The 18,819-nt window shown below is 37.7% G+C and overlaps 3 protein-coding genes across 11 annotated transcripts in view; 2 read left to right on the top strand and 1 right to left on the bottom strand.

Moving 5' to 3' along the window:
- Positions 1 to 18,819, top strand: part of LOC109622675 (uncharacterized) — a 517,321-nt gene that overhangs the window by 144,292 nt on the left and 354,210 nt on the right. The window lies entirely within an intron of this gene.
- The window catches only part of LOC109413726 (6-phosphofructo-2-kinase/fructose-2,6-bisphosphatase 1), a 393,602-nt gene that overhangs the window by 22,666 nt on the left and 352,117 nt on the right, over positions 1 to 18,819 (top strand). The gene's annotated exons all lie outside the window — the stretch shown is intronic.
- The window catches only part of LOC109409620 (alpha-N-acetylgalactosaminidase), a 272,573-nt gene continuing 255,618 nt past the window's right edge, over positions 1,865 to 18,819 (bottom strand). For all 9 annotated transcript variants that reach the window (XM_029873599.2, XM_029873597.2, XM_029873600.2 and 6 more), the window contains exons 4-8: positions 13,767 to 14,211; positions 13,533 to 13,694; positions 13,273 to 13,470; positions 3,808 to 3,972; positions 1,865 to 3,745 (exon numbers count right to left, since the gene is read on the bottom strand). In XM_029873599.2, the coding sequence (XP_029729459.2) occupies positions 3,587 to 3,745; positions 3,808 to 3,972; positions 13,273 to 13,470; positions 13,533 to 13,694; positions 13,767 to 14,211 (1,129 nt within the window). In that variant the 3' untranslated portion in view covers positions 1,865 to 3,586. The remainder of the gene's footprint in view (positions 3,746 to 3,807; positions 3,973 to 13,272; positions 13,471 to 13,532; positions 13,695 to 13,766; positions 14,212 to 18,819) is intronic.

Below are 18,819 nucleotides of genomic sequence, written 5' to 3'. Positions count from 1 at the left end.
TGAAGAGATTCCTGCAGAAATTACGAGAGGATTTTCTTGCAAAAAAAACGAAAATAATCTTGAAGAAATTCCCAGAGGAATTCCCGGATATATTCTTGGAGAAATTCCCGGAGCAAATCATTTTGGAATTTTAGGAGGAACTTACAGAGGAATTTCTGGGGGAATTTTCAGTGAAATTTCCGGAAGAAATTCTGGAAAAAATCCGGGGGAATTCCTGGAGAAACTCCCGGAGGAATTCCTGGAAAAAATCTCAGAAGAATTGCTGGAGGAATTTCTGGTGGAATCCCAAGAGGAATTCCTGATGGGAGTCTTAGAGGAATCCCTGGAGAAATTTCCAGAGGAATTCTTGTATAATTCCACGGAGGAATTCCTGGAGAAATTCCCGGAGGAATTCCTGCAGAAATTTTCAGAGGGTTTTCTGAGAGAAAAAAAATCATGGATGACTTCCTGAAGAGATTCCTAGAGATATTCTCAGAGGACTTTCTCGAAAAAAAAACGGATTTTTTTTTCTGAACAAACTTCCGGATTAAGTCCCGGAGACATTCAATTCCCGGAGGAAATCATTATGGAATTCTCGGAGGAACTCATAGAGGAATTCCCGAGGAAATTGTTAGTGAAATTTCCGGAGGAAATCCTGAAAAAAAAACACCCGGAGGAATTCCTGGAGAAACTCCCGGAGGAATTCCTGGAAAAAATCTCAGAAGAATTCCTGGAGAAATTACCGAAGGACAGTTTTTAGCTTGCTGAAGAACTTTGTTGAAAACGACATCATTCTATCTTATCAGGATTCTGAGATATAGAAGTTTGCGCATTTTTTACTCTGGCGCCACCTAGCGGACGATTTTTCAACCAAAAACGCCATTGCCAGATAGTTCATAGCCTGCTGAATAACTTTGCAGAAAATTACATGTTTGTACCTCTTAGGGCCGCGCTTCCCAAACTCTGTTTTTGCGGTGCACCAGCCTCTTGCAGGCTCGCCAAAACGAGTAGAAAAAGCGAGCCTGCGACACGTTGGGGCGCCGCGAAAACCGTGTTTGGGAAGCTCTGCATTAGGGTATCGAGATATACGTGTTTGAATTTTTCAGACACAAGGCGCCACCTAGCGGATAAATCCCAAACCAAAGACTTTACTTTCAGACAGTTCAGACAGCTCGCTGAAGAACGTTGCCCAAGACAGCATCATTCTATCTTATAAGGTTTCTGAGATATGAGGGTTTGAACATATTTGACACTGGCGCCACCTAGCGGCCGAATCGCAAACTAAAGTCGCCGTTGCCAGTTAGTTCTTAACCTGCTGAACAAATTCGCTGAAGACACTATACCTCTACCTCATCGGGATCTTGAGGTATACGTTGTGCAAAGTATGTGGCCAATTTTGGTACACCAAGACAATCCGGAATAACTCCGGAACCATGTAGACCAGGCACCCATGTCCCCGGAATCCTAAACTAAAAGAGTTTTTTTCGGAAATTTGTGAAAGTTTCATCAAAATCCATCGGAAAACTAAAAAAGTTGTGACCATTTTTGTGCTTTTCCGAAGGTGAAAAATGTGCGTTGGCTGGATGAAGTTTAATACTTAATTCGTCTTGCTTCTATGATTTGATAGCGATTCATTCGGATTTCGGATTTCTCTTCGCTCGTTGTTGTATTGAGTGAGGTAAATGTAGTAATTGAGTGAGTGTTTCCCATGCCTGGAATCATTCGGTAGAGCAGAGATTGCAAGAAGGTGTCAGGATCCTGATTACATAGAGAGATGGTGACTTCGGCTACTTGGTACATCCAGGGCTTTTTATATGAAGCTTGTCATAAAATTTTCGATTAATTCTCTACTGTGATATCTGAGTCCATAAAATTACACATCAAGCACTTTTTCACTACCACTTTTTTATTTTATTTCATATCACTTACTTACTAGGATAAAAATAAATTACATAAACAGGGCAGACCTGATTTGGGAATGCTCACTTAGTTGCTTATGTTGATTCAAATTGTATTTTTTTTTACTAAGCCCACTAACGGGACTCAAAAAGCAGATCAGGTAAATTAATTGATTTTTTGAAGGGTTTCACTATTCCGTAGTTTAGTTCAAACTACTTCTAGTGTTTTTTGTTTTTTGTTGCTGAATAGTCCATCGTTTTTTATTACTGATGCACAGTTTAACTGCTTCACTTTTATTTTTCGTGAGCTTAGACACTAAGGTTGAAAAGATCTGCTGTTTTGATCCAGGTGTTTTGGCGAGTTGGTAGATTGAGAATTTTAAAACTAAATAATTCTGTCTATCAGTTGTGTGGTTATTGCTCTATCATCATGCTTCTTTCCACTCCCTGCCTATAGTGTGGGGTTAACTGTGCAAATTACAAAGTGTGAAATTGACAGACACGAATCTGCGTTGATTTTACTTTCTGTAGTTTTAATAAATATCACCATACTAATGAATTCCCAATGTAGCAGCACCTTCCAGAGGCTTCATCGTCATTATCGCCCATCCCGCACCCCACTGACTGTAGAAACAGAACCCAGAAATTCGATTCCATAGGGAATTCATTGGCAAATTCTGGCAAAGCTGGCACATTATCATCTTATATGTCTTCTGATCGGGTGCTTTCCGACGTTTTGTTTTTTTTTTTTTGATTCTGTTGGTTGAGATTATTTTCTTATCGTCTTTTGCGTGTCGAGCAGATTCGGGGTCAGACGAATCGGCAGAAAAACAGGGGGCCCTTCTAAAACGAGCCGGTAATCATCATTTGTACAATTGCTTCAATTTAGATATACAAATTGCATTTGGCGGTAAATGTCTAACATCGCTGCTATCTACAAAAGATTGCCTATTGTATTGTAATGGTTCTATTTAAGGGTGTACGCTGTATCAAGTTGATTAGCTGACTGTAGTTTAGATTGAGGTTATGTGTCTTGCTGAACTGGTTTTAGAAGATTGGAATTGATTTAGTTGGTTTTTCTAAAGGTTCCTGGTTAGAGCTTGTTCGTGGTAAAATGTGCTTTATTGCATTATTTATTTTCAAATTTTTTTTAGCAAAAGCTACTTTCTAAAAAATGTTATTATCTTTATTGTCGAGATTTTCAGTCCATTCGTCGAAAATAAAATTAAGAGTTGCCATTTTTTTTAATTGTCAGATAATGTGAAACGACACTGTATCTAAAATGTCTTAGACACATAACCTCAAAGTTGAATAAATGTACCAGTTTTGAACATTCTAGGTCCTAATTCAGTTTTATCTGAAATTTCAAATGAAAACATTTTCAATTTTTGAAGAATATGAATTCAAATTTCATAAATTTTGAAGATTGTTAAATAGGAAATCATTATGGTCAAAACTGGTACACACTACACATACTTTATGTCATATCAGGTTGGTATTTATTATTTGTTTGCAAAGATTTTCTTCCCTAGAATAAAAACTTGTTTATTGACCGATAATCTCGACAATCAATCGGGCATCAAATCAGACTTAGGTGCTACAGGTTGTGGAGTTGTTCACTTTCCTAATGTATGGAATCACACGGCTGCCTGGCTCTTTTGAAAACAGTTACGTTAGATACACCCCACATCGCTTCAGCTAGTCCTTATTTAGTTGGGATAACGGTAGAAGATCGGGTTGTACGGTCTCTTGGAGAATCGTTCCGGTTGAACGTCGGCACGTAGAATCACCACTCCCGATGGGTTAACCTTGACCTTAATCTTGGTCTGGGGGCTCAGTATTCCGTAGTCGACTTCCTCGTACAAGTCCTAGGAAAATGGTGAGTGGTGAGCTTGATTCGTTTCAAGATTTGTTTATGCCAGCAACTTACCTCAACCCTGTAGCCGGTGGGGGAGATCAGACCCAGCTCACGCAGGGTAACGGCCACGTCCGAGGGAGTTCCGTCGGTTCTTCGGTTCACGAACGCGATGGCGTACGAGTAGAACGTCTGGTAGATCGGTGTGATCGGGCGGGACCAGATTTCGATGCCCTTGTGCTGTTGGAAAGAAGTGAGAAGGGATAGTCGTCAGTATCTAATCGAATGTACTGATTTTCTTATATTGCCAAAATGTAATGCGATATAGTGATCGGGACCATTTGGGCAGGGAGTCCCATTTTGGATACTTTTCCACCATCAGATAGTCAATTTTATACCAATTGTTACGCGAAGCGTGAAGAACATTTGAATCCACACAATTTGGAACGATTTCCTTTCCAATCATTTCCTTGACCTAACCAAGCAAGCCTCATCATAAAATCCCGATCAAATTCTAACAATAAAATAGGGACCACGGTTATAAACGTAGAACCACAATGTTTATCAGCATAACGAAGCAAAAGTTATGCGGCTGAGTGGGACTCGACTGACTTTGAGCAGCATGATAAAATAAACAATCTGAAGCGACACCCGATAAAAACCATACCAATAGTCAAGCAGGTCGATTGCATTCTAAATGTAATTAAAATCCATCTTTGAACTTGATCTTGAAAATTATGTCGGACGATCATCGGGATCGTGCAAAATATGGTTGATGGACGTAATTCTGTACAAACACAATCGAATCATGATTCATGACATGAATGTAGCTAGGAAAATTGCTCAAATTCAGGAAAGTTCGTTTCAATTTTCTCTTTGAAGAGGGAGAGGAAATGTTTCTCCTGTGCAAACACGTTAAACCGCGTACCCGCAAACGATCATTCTAGAATTCTTGCCTCTCATATATTCGTGTAATACACGTACAAAAGGAATCAGATGTGTAAATCGTAACGAGAGACACTATTTCATCATCCTTTCAGGAAAATCATGTGTAATAAAAGAGGAAGATCATTAAAGACGACGGTCAGTTTTGTTTTGGACTCCACACTGGATAACTTCCGGTTTAGTATCATTTTACTACTCAAATTCCTTTCATCCTGAACTAGCATTTGCGAAGCCTCAATTTTTCTAATCACTTGATTGGATAGTTCAATCAATGATCAATGATCATCGTCGATTAATCATCGTGATAGCAGGATACAAGAGTGCTGCTGGAATCAGTAAGTATTTGATCTAGTCCCACATCCCAAGAGGAACACCACACCAATCGTGCTGCCAATTGGAAGATTGTGCTGCCACCAACATTTGGTGGCTCCAGAGAGGAGCTACTGTCACTAATACCAATTGACCTTATTTTTTGCACGCGTTGAGATGCGTACATTATCTAGACATGTACAAGTGGTTCTGCACACTATTCGTCTTCTTCTTTTTTATGACTCGACTTTCGCATTAGAACTTGGCCTGCCTCTTAGCCTCTTGGCCTTCAACTTAGTGTTCCTAGAACACTTCCACAGTTATTCATTGAAGGGCTCTCTTTGTCTGCCATAGCATGAATTTGTACATTGTGTGGCAAGTACAATGGTACACTATGCCCAGGGTGTCGTGAAAATTTTTCCGTCCGGAACGAGAGTCGAACCCGCCGTTTCCGGATTGGCGATCCATAGCATTGACCACTAGGCTAACTGGAGACCCCTGCACACTATTATTAGTTCTGAATTAAAGTACAGTTTGAATAACCTAGTATAAAGCGTTTAGAGCCTAACTCTTGACTCGGGACTGTTTCAGTTCAAATGAAATTTTGCTCATTTTTGAACGGTAAAACTTATGGTTGCACCATAGAAAATAGTATTATCAAACTGCACCACATAAAATAAAATTTGCTCCATAAAAAATTGAATATTCTCCATAACTTTAAACATTTGCACCACTAAAGCAGTGTAATGTAAAGCAATTCAGCCCTGTCGAATTAAATTATGAGAATATGCTATCTATGGAAGATTTTCAATTTTTCATGGAGCAATTCGTGTTTTCTATGGTGCAGTTTGATAATACTTATGGAGAATTCTTTTATTTTCTATGGTAAAATTTCAATTTTTTATGGTGCAATTTAATTTTTCTATGGAGCAATATTAAATTTTCTACGGGTACAATTTTATTTTTAAATGGAGAATTTGCATTTTTCTATGGAGCATTTGTATTTTATTATGGAGCATTTCAGTATTATTTATTGGTGCAAAATTTCACTTTTAATGAGAATATTTTATGCTTTACCGGTACATTTTTTTATGAAGTATGGAACGTTTTCAATAATTTATGGGTAACATTGCACATTTTCATGGAACATGATGGATGCTTTTTGATTTTCTATGGAGCATTTCTATTTATTTATGGGTGCAATAAATAGGCTGCCTTTTTTAACTTTTGTCTGAAGATATTTTTATGCTATTTGTTTTGCAATAGGGTTACCTATATAATTTGGACCCCCTGGATCGTATAATCACAAATTTCACAGATTTAATGAAAAGATTTCGCCATCTTTCAGAATCATTCGTGAAATTTAATTGCTCTGCACGGGCAGCATTCATTTCCTCACTGAAAATATTATTATTTGCATTGAAATTATTTTTTATCAATCCCGTCATCCGTGCAAGTGTCGCAACATGTTTACAAAAAGAGAATGTGGTGCAGATGCTATCAAAATTGTTTATCATTCTAGCGCATTAAATTCGAAAAGTTCGTCTAATCAGCCTTTGTCAATCTAGTAATTAGGATGTGGTCCAGTATATCCAAGTGGCAGATTTTTCAAAAATAGCTCCAAACGGGTTTAAAATTCGGGAGTCCAAAATATTTACTTAAGGGGGTCCAAAGTTCATTAAGGTGTCCAAAACAATGAAAAATATTGCATCAAAAATCAGTTATGGTCATCAAAATTTCTGTCAGAAATGAACTTGTGGGTTCAACGATCATACTAACATCATCATTATGTGTAATACCCTTTGAATCTGCTTGATTTTGACTTTCAAACTAATGTCCTCTTGGGGTTGGGGTCCAAAATTCGTCCATTACAGTATTCTTCACTAAAGTTTTGAAAGAGGCCTACGAAAAAACCTTTTTTTTATTATTAAAAAAATAGAATTCGAAAACGGTTTGAAATGATGTCTTCGAAGATGTTTCAGGATATTAGACCTTCAGAAAAAACATACACTGAGAATAATACTCATCGCAGATCTATGTTAGATGTCATATGATTTCAGTTTTCCTAAAACCTTACCCTTTTTTATTTTTATTTATTTTTTTTTTGTGAAAAGCTGACTTCCAGCCTCAAAATTTGCCAAGCAGCGCGGGATGGTGAAATGCTTCTAACAATTTTTCTCGAATGTTTGTTTTTCATCGATTTCAAAAACAAGCAAAAGGAAACCATTTTTGAGATTGCGAATGCGAACAATACCGCGGCAGTCAAAATGATTTAAAGTAAAAAAATAACAAAGTGAAGCTTGATCCACCAATAATTTCCCTACTAACAAACATTCCTTCATGTGGCTTTGGTGAATACGCATCAGTTAATGCGATCTTTCACATAACAAAGGTTGGAATCAGTTATAATATTCCAACCTGATTGCAGTTAAGCTAAGCTAAGCTTGATTCTTCTTTTCCAGGCCCTATGTTCCCTCTGAAAATTTAGAAATCTTTGAGTACTTCCACAATTATTAATTGAAAGGCTTGCCTGCCATTGCATGAGTTTTTATCTCGGTTTATATATTGTGTGATGATACACTATGCTGAGGAAGTTTAGAAAGTTTCTCGATCGGAACGGGAACCGAACCTACCTGTCTTCGGATTGGCGATCCTAAGACTTTAATCATAAGAGAATACTTCATAAGCTAATCAGTTGGTAAAAGGTTGCTCTGTAGCCTTCTTAAAATATTCATTTTAAGTAATTATCTAACTTAAAAGCTTACAGACGGTTACGATGAGAAACCTTTTAGAGATTTTGAGGGATATTTTTCAAAAATTATACAAAAAAAGATTCAAAAAAAAAAGCTTTTTCGTTGAATTGTTTCTTCGACAAATTTATTCAGCAGGCTAAGAGCTACCTGAAAACAGTGACTTTGGTTTTTGATTCGTCCGCTAGGCGGTGCTAGTGTAAAAAATGTTCAAACATCTATATCTCACAATTTTGATGAGATAGAATGATGTCGTCTTCGGCAAAGTTGTTCAGCAAGCTACCCAAGTAGCATCCTTTAGTCAAATAGAAGAGGTTCTTAGAACCATCATAAACCAAGGTAGAAGGTACGGTTTCGTTGTTTTAAAACACTACAAGACTAATTGGCCATCAAAATTTTAAAGCTTAAGTCATTCAATATCTGGACTCAAGAAACAGGAGCTCTCTCGAAAATATGTTATTGGAATAAAAAAAATTTGCGCTCAAAATTTAGGATATTTATTGCACTTTAAAAGAAAAATTCCGACTTGATTTTAGTAAAATCTCGAACCTTTCTTCGAATCATGTCTTGGACAGTCCGTTGATTAACTCTAGTGGCCATTTTCTTCCACCATACCGTCGTGCGGGGCTACTTTTGAAATGCGGGGCTACTTTGGACACTTTTGAATATGGATTTTTTGAATTCAAAATATGGTTCAAATCTGTTTGATGTCTTAGGGACTATTCTAAAAGAGTAGTTTTCCCTACATTTGGTTGAAATTATATTTCAAACAGACCGTTTATTGCTTGTCAGGACGCGAAAAAACATCGAATAAACCAATAAAATATACATAACGTATCAGAACATTTGGTCTGTAAGCATTGTTTCTACAGTTCATAAATTTCAAAGGGTTGATCAATTCATTCAAAATGTATCAACGTAGCATATACAATCGAATATTTGTATCGTTATACGTTATAAATGACCGTTTCACCCAAATAAAGAATTGATGGTCCCTTTTTTTCAGACTATCTATATAGCAATATCACGCTGCTCATAATACCAAAACGCATATTTTTATTGAAATTATATATGATACAGTATACTACAGTATTGGTACAACGTAGTTTTGTAAATAACCCTGGAATTTGAAATGCAGTTTTGTTATAGATAAAAATGTCCAAAGTAGCCCCCATCCGGTTCTATATGGGATGTGTCCGATTGGTGTATGAACAACTTTTTTGTTTATTGATGGATTTAGCTCAAATTTTGCATACATCCTACATACATACTCACAATTATTGTGTATAAAAATTGCGGAAATTCATTCACTAGTCTGGGAGTTATAATGTCGTAAAGTTGAAAAACCATGGAAAAGTGTATAAAGAAGCCCCACACGACGGTATCTTCATCTGCGTTGCATCCTGAACCACCTCTCCACTTTTCTTCACTCTTCTTCAATTTTTGCTTGACAATTGACCAAAATTTCTGAGGGCTATTTGGGAAATTTATGTCGTTTTGCATTCAACTATTTAGTCTTTGGTTTTCCTGATGTAAATTAATTTGATGATTGAGCCATTATTACTTATACTTGCATGTGTGCAAACAAACTTTTGTTTATGTTGTGTGTAAAATTTACCACAACAAGTTAAACAAAAAGTGAGCAAAAATGGTAAAACATGAAAAAGTTTTATCTGTCGCAAATTTTTAATTTTCGTTTTATCTAGGTGGACAAGGCTAGGAATCGAAAGACAAGGAGTAGTTCTAGCAAATGCCAAAGAAAAAGTGTCGATATATTAAAAAGTCTGAGAGTTCTGGAGAGCCAAATTTGAGCAATTTGTATGGAAATTTCACATTTTTGAGCTCCGTCACGAAAGGGATATTAAACGAAAGAAAATAATTTTCAGGCACTTTTGCTTTGAAATTTTGGATTCCTCGGTCTTGTTTGTCACGAAAACCTCAGTTTTTTTGTCCACAGCTGCGAATACTTTGCCAAATCAGCAGTTTTCTTGTTAATTCATCGGTAAAAACAAACTCAAACTTGCTAGAGACATCACCCCGACCTGTGGCTTTACAGATCTTTTGTCCGAAAAGCTTAGTCCATTTCACGTACGTTTCATCCTACCAGAAAATGCATCCTTTGTACTTTGTCAGAACCTCGTCATACAACTTCCGGGCACGTGTTTTGGTCACTAAGTTCTGCTTTAGTATTCTGTTGGGCTGCTTACTGGTCCGAAAAGATCAGAATCTTTCTCGCATATGAATTCTCCTGACGGTACTTTGGCTGGCATTATTTTTCGACGCCATCATTATCCGACTGCCCAGGATTTGTCCTAGATGTTCTCAACACCTTCAAACCACCGATCTTTAGTTTCACTAAGACGCTTGTTATGAACCTGCCGATCGATAGTATGCACCTGACGGAAACGTTTGAGAACGCTGCACACGGTCAAATTGGTCAATTTCAACGATTTCGCAATTCATGAATCTGATCACGTCGGATTTTGAGTGTCCAAAACTGATTTTCGGTCGCGGCGTCCATCTCATGTAGCTTATTCGAAACAAAACGAATCCCGACGAAATTTTCAGCACTGAAGAAGGCAGCATTCCAAAACAAACTGCTGTCAAAATTTTTAATTTTCGACCATTAATAGCGCTGCAATAAATTAAACGGTGCGTCCAGATATTAAATGACTCAAGTTTTACTTGGATAAGAACTATCTGACACTACTGGTCGCAGTCGCTCATAAGAGCAGAAAAAAAAAAATAAAAAATCTGACAATTTACTTTTTGGTTTGTGATTAATCCATTAGTTCAAACACGTATATCACGAAACTTAGCTAGAAGTGTGCAGTTTACAGTAAAGTTGTTCAGCAAGACTAAGAAAATATCTGAAACGGTGACCTTGGTTTGCGATTCTTCCGCAAGGCGGCTTCAGTGTCGAAAATGTTCAAACATCTATATCTCAGAATTCGGATGAGAGAGAATGATCACCCTTTATGGCGTAACTCTTAATTAATTATTGGAGCTTCAAGCTAATTCTAATAAATGTTTTGTTGAATTGTGAAAAACATGTCTTTCAGGAATTCCGAAGAATTTGTTGATGGAATATTTATGTCGAACTTGGCAGCAAGAATTTCATTGGTTTTCAAACATTTCAACCATTTTGGATTATTGAAGTTTCGCTGCTGCTGTCGCATCGCAACATCACTGGGCTCGAACAGGTTTGTTAGCTCGGTTCCATCATGACCCCGGTGATATGAGCCCCCGATTCCAAAGGGATGAACTGTGCGTTGCAAAAAAAAACAAATTATTGATATTCGAAATTTTTGATATTAAAAAAAAATATACAGTTTGCTTGGAGTTGTTCTTAATGGCATTCCAGAGAAATACTTTAGATGATGTTTCTGAAAAATTGTGGTCAGAACATTGATCGAGGTATTATGGAAAAATTTGAGAATACATGAATCGTTTTTTTTTTTAGCGAAACTTCAGTCGAATCGAAAGTTTTAGCTGAAATACGAACTAACTTGTCCTGATTCTGATAAATTTTTATAGAGTTATGGTAAAGTTTCAAACTTCGAAAGATACATTGAAGAAATTGTGGTAGCAGTTTTTGAAGGGATTCTCGATAGAATTCTTGGAGGATTTTTTCTTGAATATATCTTCGAAGCATGCAAAGTCCTCAGACTGAGAACTTTTTTGTTTAAATCATTACATAAATTGCAAGTGACCAGAAATTGTTGTCATAAATTTCTTAAGAATTTCTGTAGAATATGTGTAGATAATATTTTTCTCAATCTTTAGAATCTTTGATAGAAAATTATCCGGAAATCTTTCCTTTTTTCGCATAGTATTTCTTCAATAATTGAATACAAATTTATCATAGATTTATAAAATCGCACTAGTTATTCCATCTTCATCTTGAAGAGTTTTCTGATTGTTTTATAAACTTCTCGAAGAGCTTTGAAAATTATCAAGAACTTCTACTAAGATATCATAACTCCTAGATTTTTTTTCGTAATCAAGGTACCGAAACTTGCGATACGATTTTTTTCATTTCCTAGAAGCGGGTTCTGTTCAGTAGGTAGGTTCTGTTCTGTAGGTAGGCTGTGTTCAGTAGGTAATCACATTATAACTGATTCAAGTGATATGCTATACTGTTTTGATTTGTGTTTACTTAGATTGATTTCCAGAATCTCTACATAACCATAAGCATAAAAAGTAACAATTTGTTAGATTTGAGCGAAAATAGACGGCAAAAATAGTTCAGAGAAATGAAGTACTTTTTCTTCATACAAGTTTGGTTTATCAAACGCATATATTTTTGTACTGGCGCGAGTTCGATGAGCTTTGCGCGGATTTTAAATAACTTGTGACGGATTTTGCGGGTTTGAAATCGATAATTCTGTAACAGCCCTGCAATTCGGTGTTTGAGTTGGCTGGTGGGTTGATTGCGTTATCAATCCAACTGAAATTATTACTTTTATTTGATTTCGTTTTAAACAATATTGTATCAGATTGCTATCTTTGGGATAGGTCCATATCTAATATTTGTTGTGTATTTGTTTTTCATGGAATTGTTCCATAAATTTCACCAGAGATTAATCCATGCATTCCTCTTGAGATTCCTCTAGGAATTTCTTTAAAAATTCCTTCAAGAATTTGTCGAGGTATCCATTCCTGGCTTTATCCAGGAATTTCTCGATTAGTTGATCTATTACATTCACAAAGGAATTCCTCTAGACATTTCACGAGGGATTTATTTGGGAGTACTTCTAGGGATTCCTCAAGAAGTTTCGCAGGGGCTATACCAGGGGATACGCCAGGTCCAGATCCCCAGAATCATGAACTTGAAGATGATGATGTTTCGGGATGTTGTGAAATTTTCATTAAAATCGGTCGGAAAACAAAAAAAAAAGTTATACCATTTATGTGCAATTCCGAATAGTCCCAAAGACATCAAACAGATTTGAAGCATATTTTGATTTAAAAAAATCCATATTCATGAGCATCCAAAGTAGCTTCCGAATAACCACAACGAAGGATACAACCAAGGATGTTTTCGATCACTTGGCAATCGTTTGACTCATTTGTTCACAACTCAGTTCAGAAGCCCTATATTGGAATGTTGTGTTCGACAAAGGATTTTTCGATCGTTTTGTATGAGTAGGTGGTACTAGCGCTCTAGCGCCGTATATATAAAAGTTAGAATATGGCGTGCTTGGTGGTAATTGTAGGAAAAATACTAGGCTACAACTTTGCCGAACATCACAATTCAATATTAGGTTTCTGAACTGTGTTATGGATAAATGAGTCAAACGATTCGATCCCTGGATACAACTAGTACTTTTTTGGAAGAGACAAGAGATACAAGGGCAGAAAGGAGTGAACCACTTCTTTCTTCCTTAAACTACCACCTTATCCCTTGTCTTTTTATTTCTTTTCCTTCTATTTTGCTCTTTCTAACCCCTTGCACGTTTCAGAAAACAAGTATCAGTAGTTCAGAAAGTAGACATTTCAGTTACAGTTTAGCTGAAAATAAATTTCCACCTACCTTATATATCCTCCTGCCTTGGATTCCCAGTGGATCCTGATCGACGGCGATGATCTTCTTGTTCTGCAGGATCGCCTTGAACTCCGGTCGAATCGTTCGCAAATCCACCGACATCATCAACGGGGCGGCCATGATGGCCCACAGGGCCATTTGCGTTTTCGACTGCTCGTAGCTGAGCCCGAAGTTGCCGATGATCAACTAAAAGGTTGAATTAATGGAAATCAGTTTCTTCGGTTTTAAATCAACTGATAGGAACATACCATATCAGGATCGTTCCAGTGTCCGGGACCTGCATTTGGAATGATCGCATCCTGGTTATTTCCGTAGTAGTCGATGATACTCTCCAGCGAAGCCCACGAATCCTGAATGTCGTCGTAATTTCTCCACAGATTGCAATGTTGGATGATAGACGAGTAGTTGGGCTGAAACGATTCCAATTCAAACATACATTAAAGTGTGCGTAATTTATTAGCTGCTCCCCCTGGCAGACTCACGTTCATTCCGGCGTAGATCTGGTACACGGGCCAGCTGCAAGAGTACACCATCGGACGACCGGTGGCATTTAGGTTTCGTCCAAACTCCGGATAACCGTGGTCCATGTCGATTGGTAGCGAGTAGCACCCGTCCAACTTCACATAATCCACATCCCACGAGGCGAACTGCGCCGCGTCGTTCTGCGAGAAGCCCAGAATTCCTGGGTATCCGGCACACGTGTAGTTACCGTAGTCCTCGTAAATGCCAAACTTGAGCCCCTTGGCGTGCACGTAATCGGCCAGGGCCTTCATGCCGCTCGGGAACCGACGTCGATCGGCGACCAGTTCGCCGCGAGGTCCACGCGACTTTTCCAGCCAGCAATCGTCTACGTTGATGTACTCGTAGCCGAGGGCGGCGTAGCCCTCGCTCACCACCAGGTCGGCCATCGTGCGGAAGAGGTTTTCGCTGTTTGTGGGGAAAGAAAAAGGAGAACGATCGTTTAGGAACAGTTTCTTATTGGTTTGATGAGTTGGTGGCGTGACGTACAGATTTGTACAGGATTATCAAAATCTACAGTCCATACACATTTTCGGCCCATATAGCCGAGGCGGTGAACGCACGGGTATTCAGCATGACCATGCTGAAGGTGACGGGTTCGATTCCCGGTCGGTCCAGGATCTTTTCGTAAGGGAAATTTCCTTGACTTCCTTGGGCATAGAGTATCTTCGTGCCTGCCACACGATATACGCATGCAAAATGGTCATTGGCAGAGGAAGCTCTCAGTTAATAACTGTGGAAGTGCTCATAGAACACTAAGCTAAAAAGCAGGCTTTGTCCCAATGAGGACGTTACGCCAAGAAGAGAGAGAGACACATTTTCAAAGTTTTGTATGGACACATGTCTATAAGGGGAGAGCGGAGGTTTGAGATGGTAAATCGACATAGTTTATGGATTACGACGTTCTTCGTGACACGAATGCCACAATAATGGTAAAGTGTCGTTAATAAATAGTAATAATAATTACGACGTTCAATCAGACAGGCAGGGATTCAAATCTCCAAAACAGATAATCCATAAAAAAAACGCATCAGATGCCCCTACCACATTGTCAACGGGATCATAGTAAAACGATGAACACTAGCTATTATTTCTGTTTATCATTGTTCCTTTAACTCCATTCGTCAATGTTCTTGTTCAGTTAGTCATCTTCATTTGAAAAAAAGTTCTCCAAAATATGTTGAATTGAACCGAATTTTAAGCTCAGTAATCTTCAGCGTGATTTTACCAACTGAGCAGAGCCAACCTCGTAATTAAATTGTGGATTTATATATAAGTCATGTGACCCGCAAAGATCTGACGAAATCCATTCAAAGCGACGAACCTTCAGCTAATGAACGGTCACGGGCGCGAGCGCACGTTGACGTATGAGGTCAGAGCATTTCTTCCACCAAAGGTCCGATCTATTTAGCAGCAAATCAAGGAGTCGTGATGCAATCGGCTTCTGCTAACCGTAAAAAGTTCGTGCATAATTTATTTCGAAACACCGCTGTTGTTGGAAGAACATCGTCGTCGCCGTCGTGGTCCGTACGGAGATGTTCAAATAGTTATATGTTGCTGCTGGCTGATGCCCTACTAGGAGAGCTCCCCGTTTTAGGCTTCTCGGTGCGGATACCAGGCCATCGTGTGCCAACTGCTCGTTTGGTTCAAATTTAAAGAAAAAAAAAAAACCAATCACCCAGTAGGAACATAAATCATAGCTCGATGAGCAGTTGCTGTCCGGCGTTCCGAATTGGATGTGTGAAGGCCTCGAAAAGTTGAACGGTTTAACGCCTCCGCACAATTCGGCGCGCAATGTATTGCAACCGTTTTTTTTCTACGACTCGGTTGATTGAAGGTGAGACGTAATTGGAAATGCTGCTTACTAATCAAAATAGTATGTTTATCATCGGATCTTAGACATAAATGTATGCAGAAGATAAATACAAACGGACTACAGATGGCAACGGAATCGCTTTTAAGCCAACAGAGATGAGCGCGTGAGAATGATCTCCAGCATAAACACCTCCATTATGAGCCCTATTATGAGCAGCAAGCCATCTTCATTAGCATTTTTTATGCCGACCTGATGCCTGGTGGTGAATCGTACGGGATGATCGGTTTGATGGTGCACATGCTGCACATGTGCGATGGTGAATGTGAATCAGATGTGTCAGAATCATAAAACGGTTTATTTAGTACAGTGATAGACATTCGTTTAGCCGAGAACAAAAAAAAGTGTCAAGAAACTCATACAAAAGATTTTATGATAAAACTTTTTTATCGTAGTAATAGTATATCTAGTACAGTTTAATAAAAATGTGCTACATTAAACTTACATATACACTGAAACAAAACCGAGGGTAAAAACCCTTCAAATTTCATTTTTTGCCTAGACATTCGTTTAGCCGAGGTAAATGAAAAATTGGTTTTCAATAGTTTTTTTGCAATCTCGTGAGTATATTTTGAGAATATACTCCAAGGCATTTAGTTTATGACGTGTTAGCAATATATTTGACCTTAAAAGTTTATTTATTTGTGAAATTCAGAGAAATATTATAAAAAAATGTCCCGATAAGCAGGGCTGGCATTTCCTCACTCACTGCGCGCAATGCGCAGTTTCTAAACGCAAAGCGCAAAGAGCAGGTGGCTACGCAATGAGAAATAAAAAGAATGCAGTGAGCAAACTCACACGCAGAGAGCAGTTTGCCATTACACGCTGCGTTATTTGTTCTGCACACTGTGAAAGAGTGTGAAAGTAAATTGAAAATGAGTGAGGCGAAACGAAGTGAAATCAGAGACAAACAGATGTAACACTGTCGAAATTTGCTTCCTATATTTGTCAAGATCCTGATTACTTTGAGAATTGATGTTTTCGGTAAAGTTGTTAGGCTGATCAAGGGCCTAAAGGTTATGGATCGTTTGATTCAGTATTCCACCACTAGGTGGCTAGAGGTCAAACAAATTTTATATTTCATATATCTCAGGACTCTGATCACTTAGCAAGTTGGTGTCTTCACTAGGTGGCGATAGCGATCAAGCAAATTTTATATTCCATATATCTCAGGTCTCTGGTCACTTAGAAAGATGGTGTCTTCGGCAATGTGGTTTGGTTGGTTAAGGCCTTTCTGTTGATTGGTAAATTGTTTCAATATTCTACCACTAGGTGGCGCTAGTTAAAAATGAGTAGAAGCATACAACTTTAACTATATATCGCAAAAATTTTCAGCAAGCTGTAACTTTTTATTAAGGGCACCAAAAATTTTACAATTTTAATCGCTTATTGCACAACTAGTTAGCTCTTGATGGTACAAATTTGGGCTTGATTGGATAATTTTACATGAAGTTAGAGCGATTCTAGTTAAATGATTCGTATTAGAGTATTTTTCATTAAACTACTATATCTCAGAATTAAGTGAACCGAATGAAATGAAATTTTGCACATTTACGGCTAACATATTGGTCTTTGTAAAACATTTGACTTGACTTGAATATGTTCATAGAAATCAAAATTACAGCATGTTGAATACTTAATTAAAAAAAATCAATCATTTTCATGATCTTGCAAATGTGTAACTAGCGCCGCCTAGTGGCAAAATTTCGAAACAAATTGGCCATGAACTGTAAGCCCTTGTCCTACCAAACAACAATGCCGAAGACACCATCTTTCTAAGTGATCAGAGTCCTGAGATATATGAAATATAAAATTTGTTCGATCACTAGCGCCGCCTAATGGAAGAATTCCGAATCAAACTACTCATTCCCAGTAGGTCCTTAACCAGCATAATAATTATGCCGAAAACACCAACTCTGTAAGTTATCAGGATCCTGAGATATATTGAAAGAAATTTTCGTCAGTGTTACGTTCGTTTATCTGTGACTTCTGTCATACCAACTGCGCAATGAGCAGCGCAATGAGTATGCGTGCATCATGTGTCCTTTACTCTTTGCGTGAAACAGATACATTACACACTGCGCCAAAACGCAGTGCGCCTCAAAGAGCAAAAGATCCGTGAGAATGAGCATCCGTACGCAGCACATTCGTTTGTATTGAATGCGCGCAGCCAGTGGCTCACTGCGTTTTTACACTTTGATGAGAATTCCAGCCCTGCCGATAAGGAGAAGCGACGATAAACACATTTATTTAAGAAAACTGATTTCTGTAAACACTCAAACGTAAGCTAGATTAGCAGTTTTGAAAATATGACACAGAATTATTGTCAGAAATGTACAAATTATTGCATAAAATGTCATGGTTTTTGGTTGGTTAAACTTTAAAATGGGATTGATAAAAGCTAAAATAAATAGTTCTGCATTGAAATAAATACGTGTCCTAATGCCTGTGGAGTATACCTGTTTGATACTACCATTACTAAATGAGTTAGAAGACTGCAAAGTGAAAGAACTGCAAGAAGTGTCAGATTTTGTGTACCCTGTTTATTCAAAAGCAGATGCTCATACAAAAATGCAAGATTTGGTTAAATAATTGACTTATTTCATTTAATCTGAAGAAATATATTATAAATGAGTCTTAGTTGTGAACCACATTCATTTTTAACATGATTTATTTGAAAAGAATGTCTAAATTATGAAACAAGTAGTTCATGCTAGAAATTTGGATATTTTCGGTGCCATTTCTCGAGATATGAGCCGTCCAATGTATATTATTTCAGCCAGAATACAGTCTAGAAGATATTGAGAGCTATTAGAAGACGTAATAGTAGTAAACGCTGTGATTTATGCAAGTGAAACCATCATATTTCATCAAAACAATACTTAAATACGTGATTTTTTTATGGTTTGTGTTATTTTTTTCTGTTAAAAACGTTGTTTTTCGCAAAATTTCAACCTGCTTTGGTCATGAAACTTTCATTAGATTCTTTTGAAACACTTCCGATAAAAATAACTACATCGAATCTCAATTGAGAAACATTTAAAATAATCTGACATATTTATATGAGATGCATGCAAAATTAATATGGCAACACTTCCAAAAACGATCTAATTCATGATAACAAGTCGATTTATAATGCAGAT

The sequence above is a fragment of the Aedes albopictus genome, chromosome 2 (genome assembly GCF_035046485.1).
Source record: "Aedes albopictus strain Foshan chromosome 2, AalbF5, whole genome shotgun sequence".
Lineage (NCBI taxonomy): Eukaryota > Metazoa > Arthropoda > Insecta > Diptera > Culicidae > Aedes > Aedes albopictus.
This window is presented reverse-complemented; position numbering and strand designations above follow the sequence as displayed.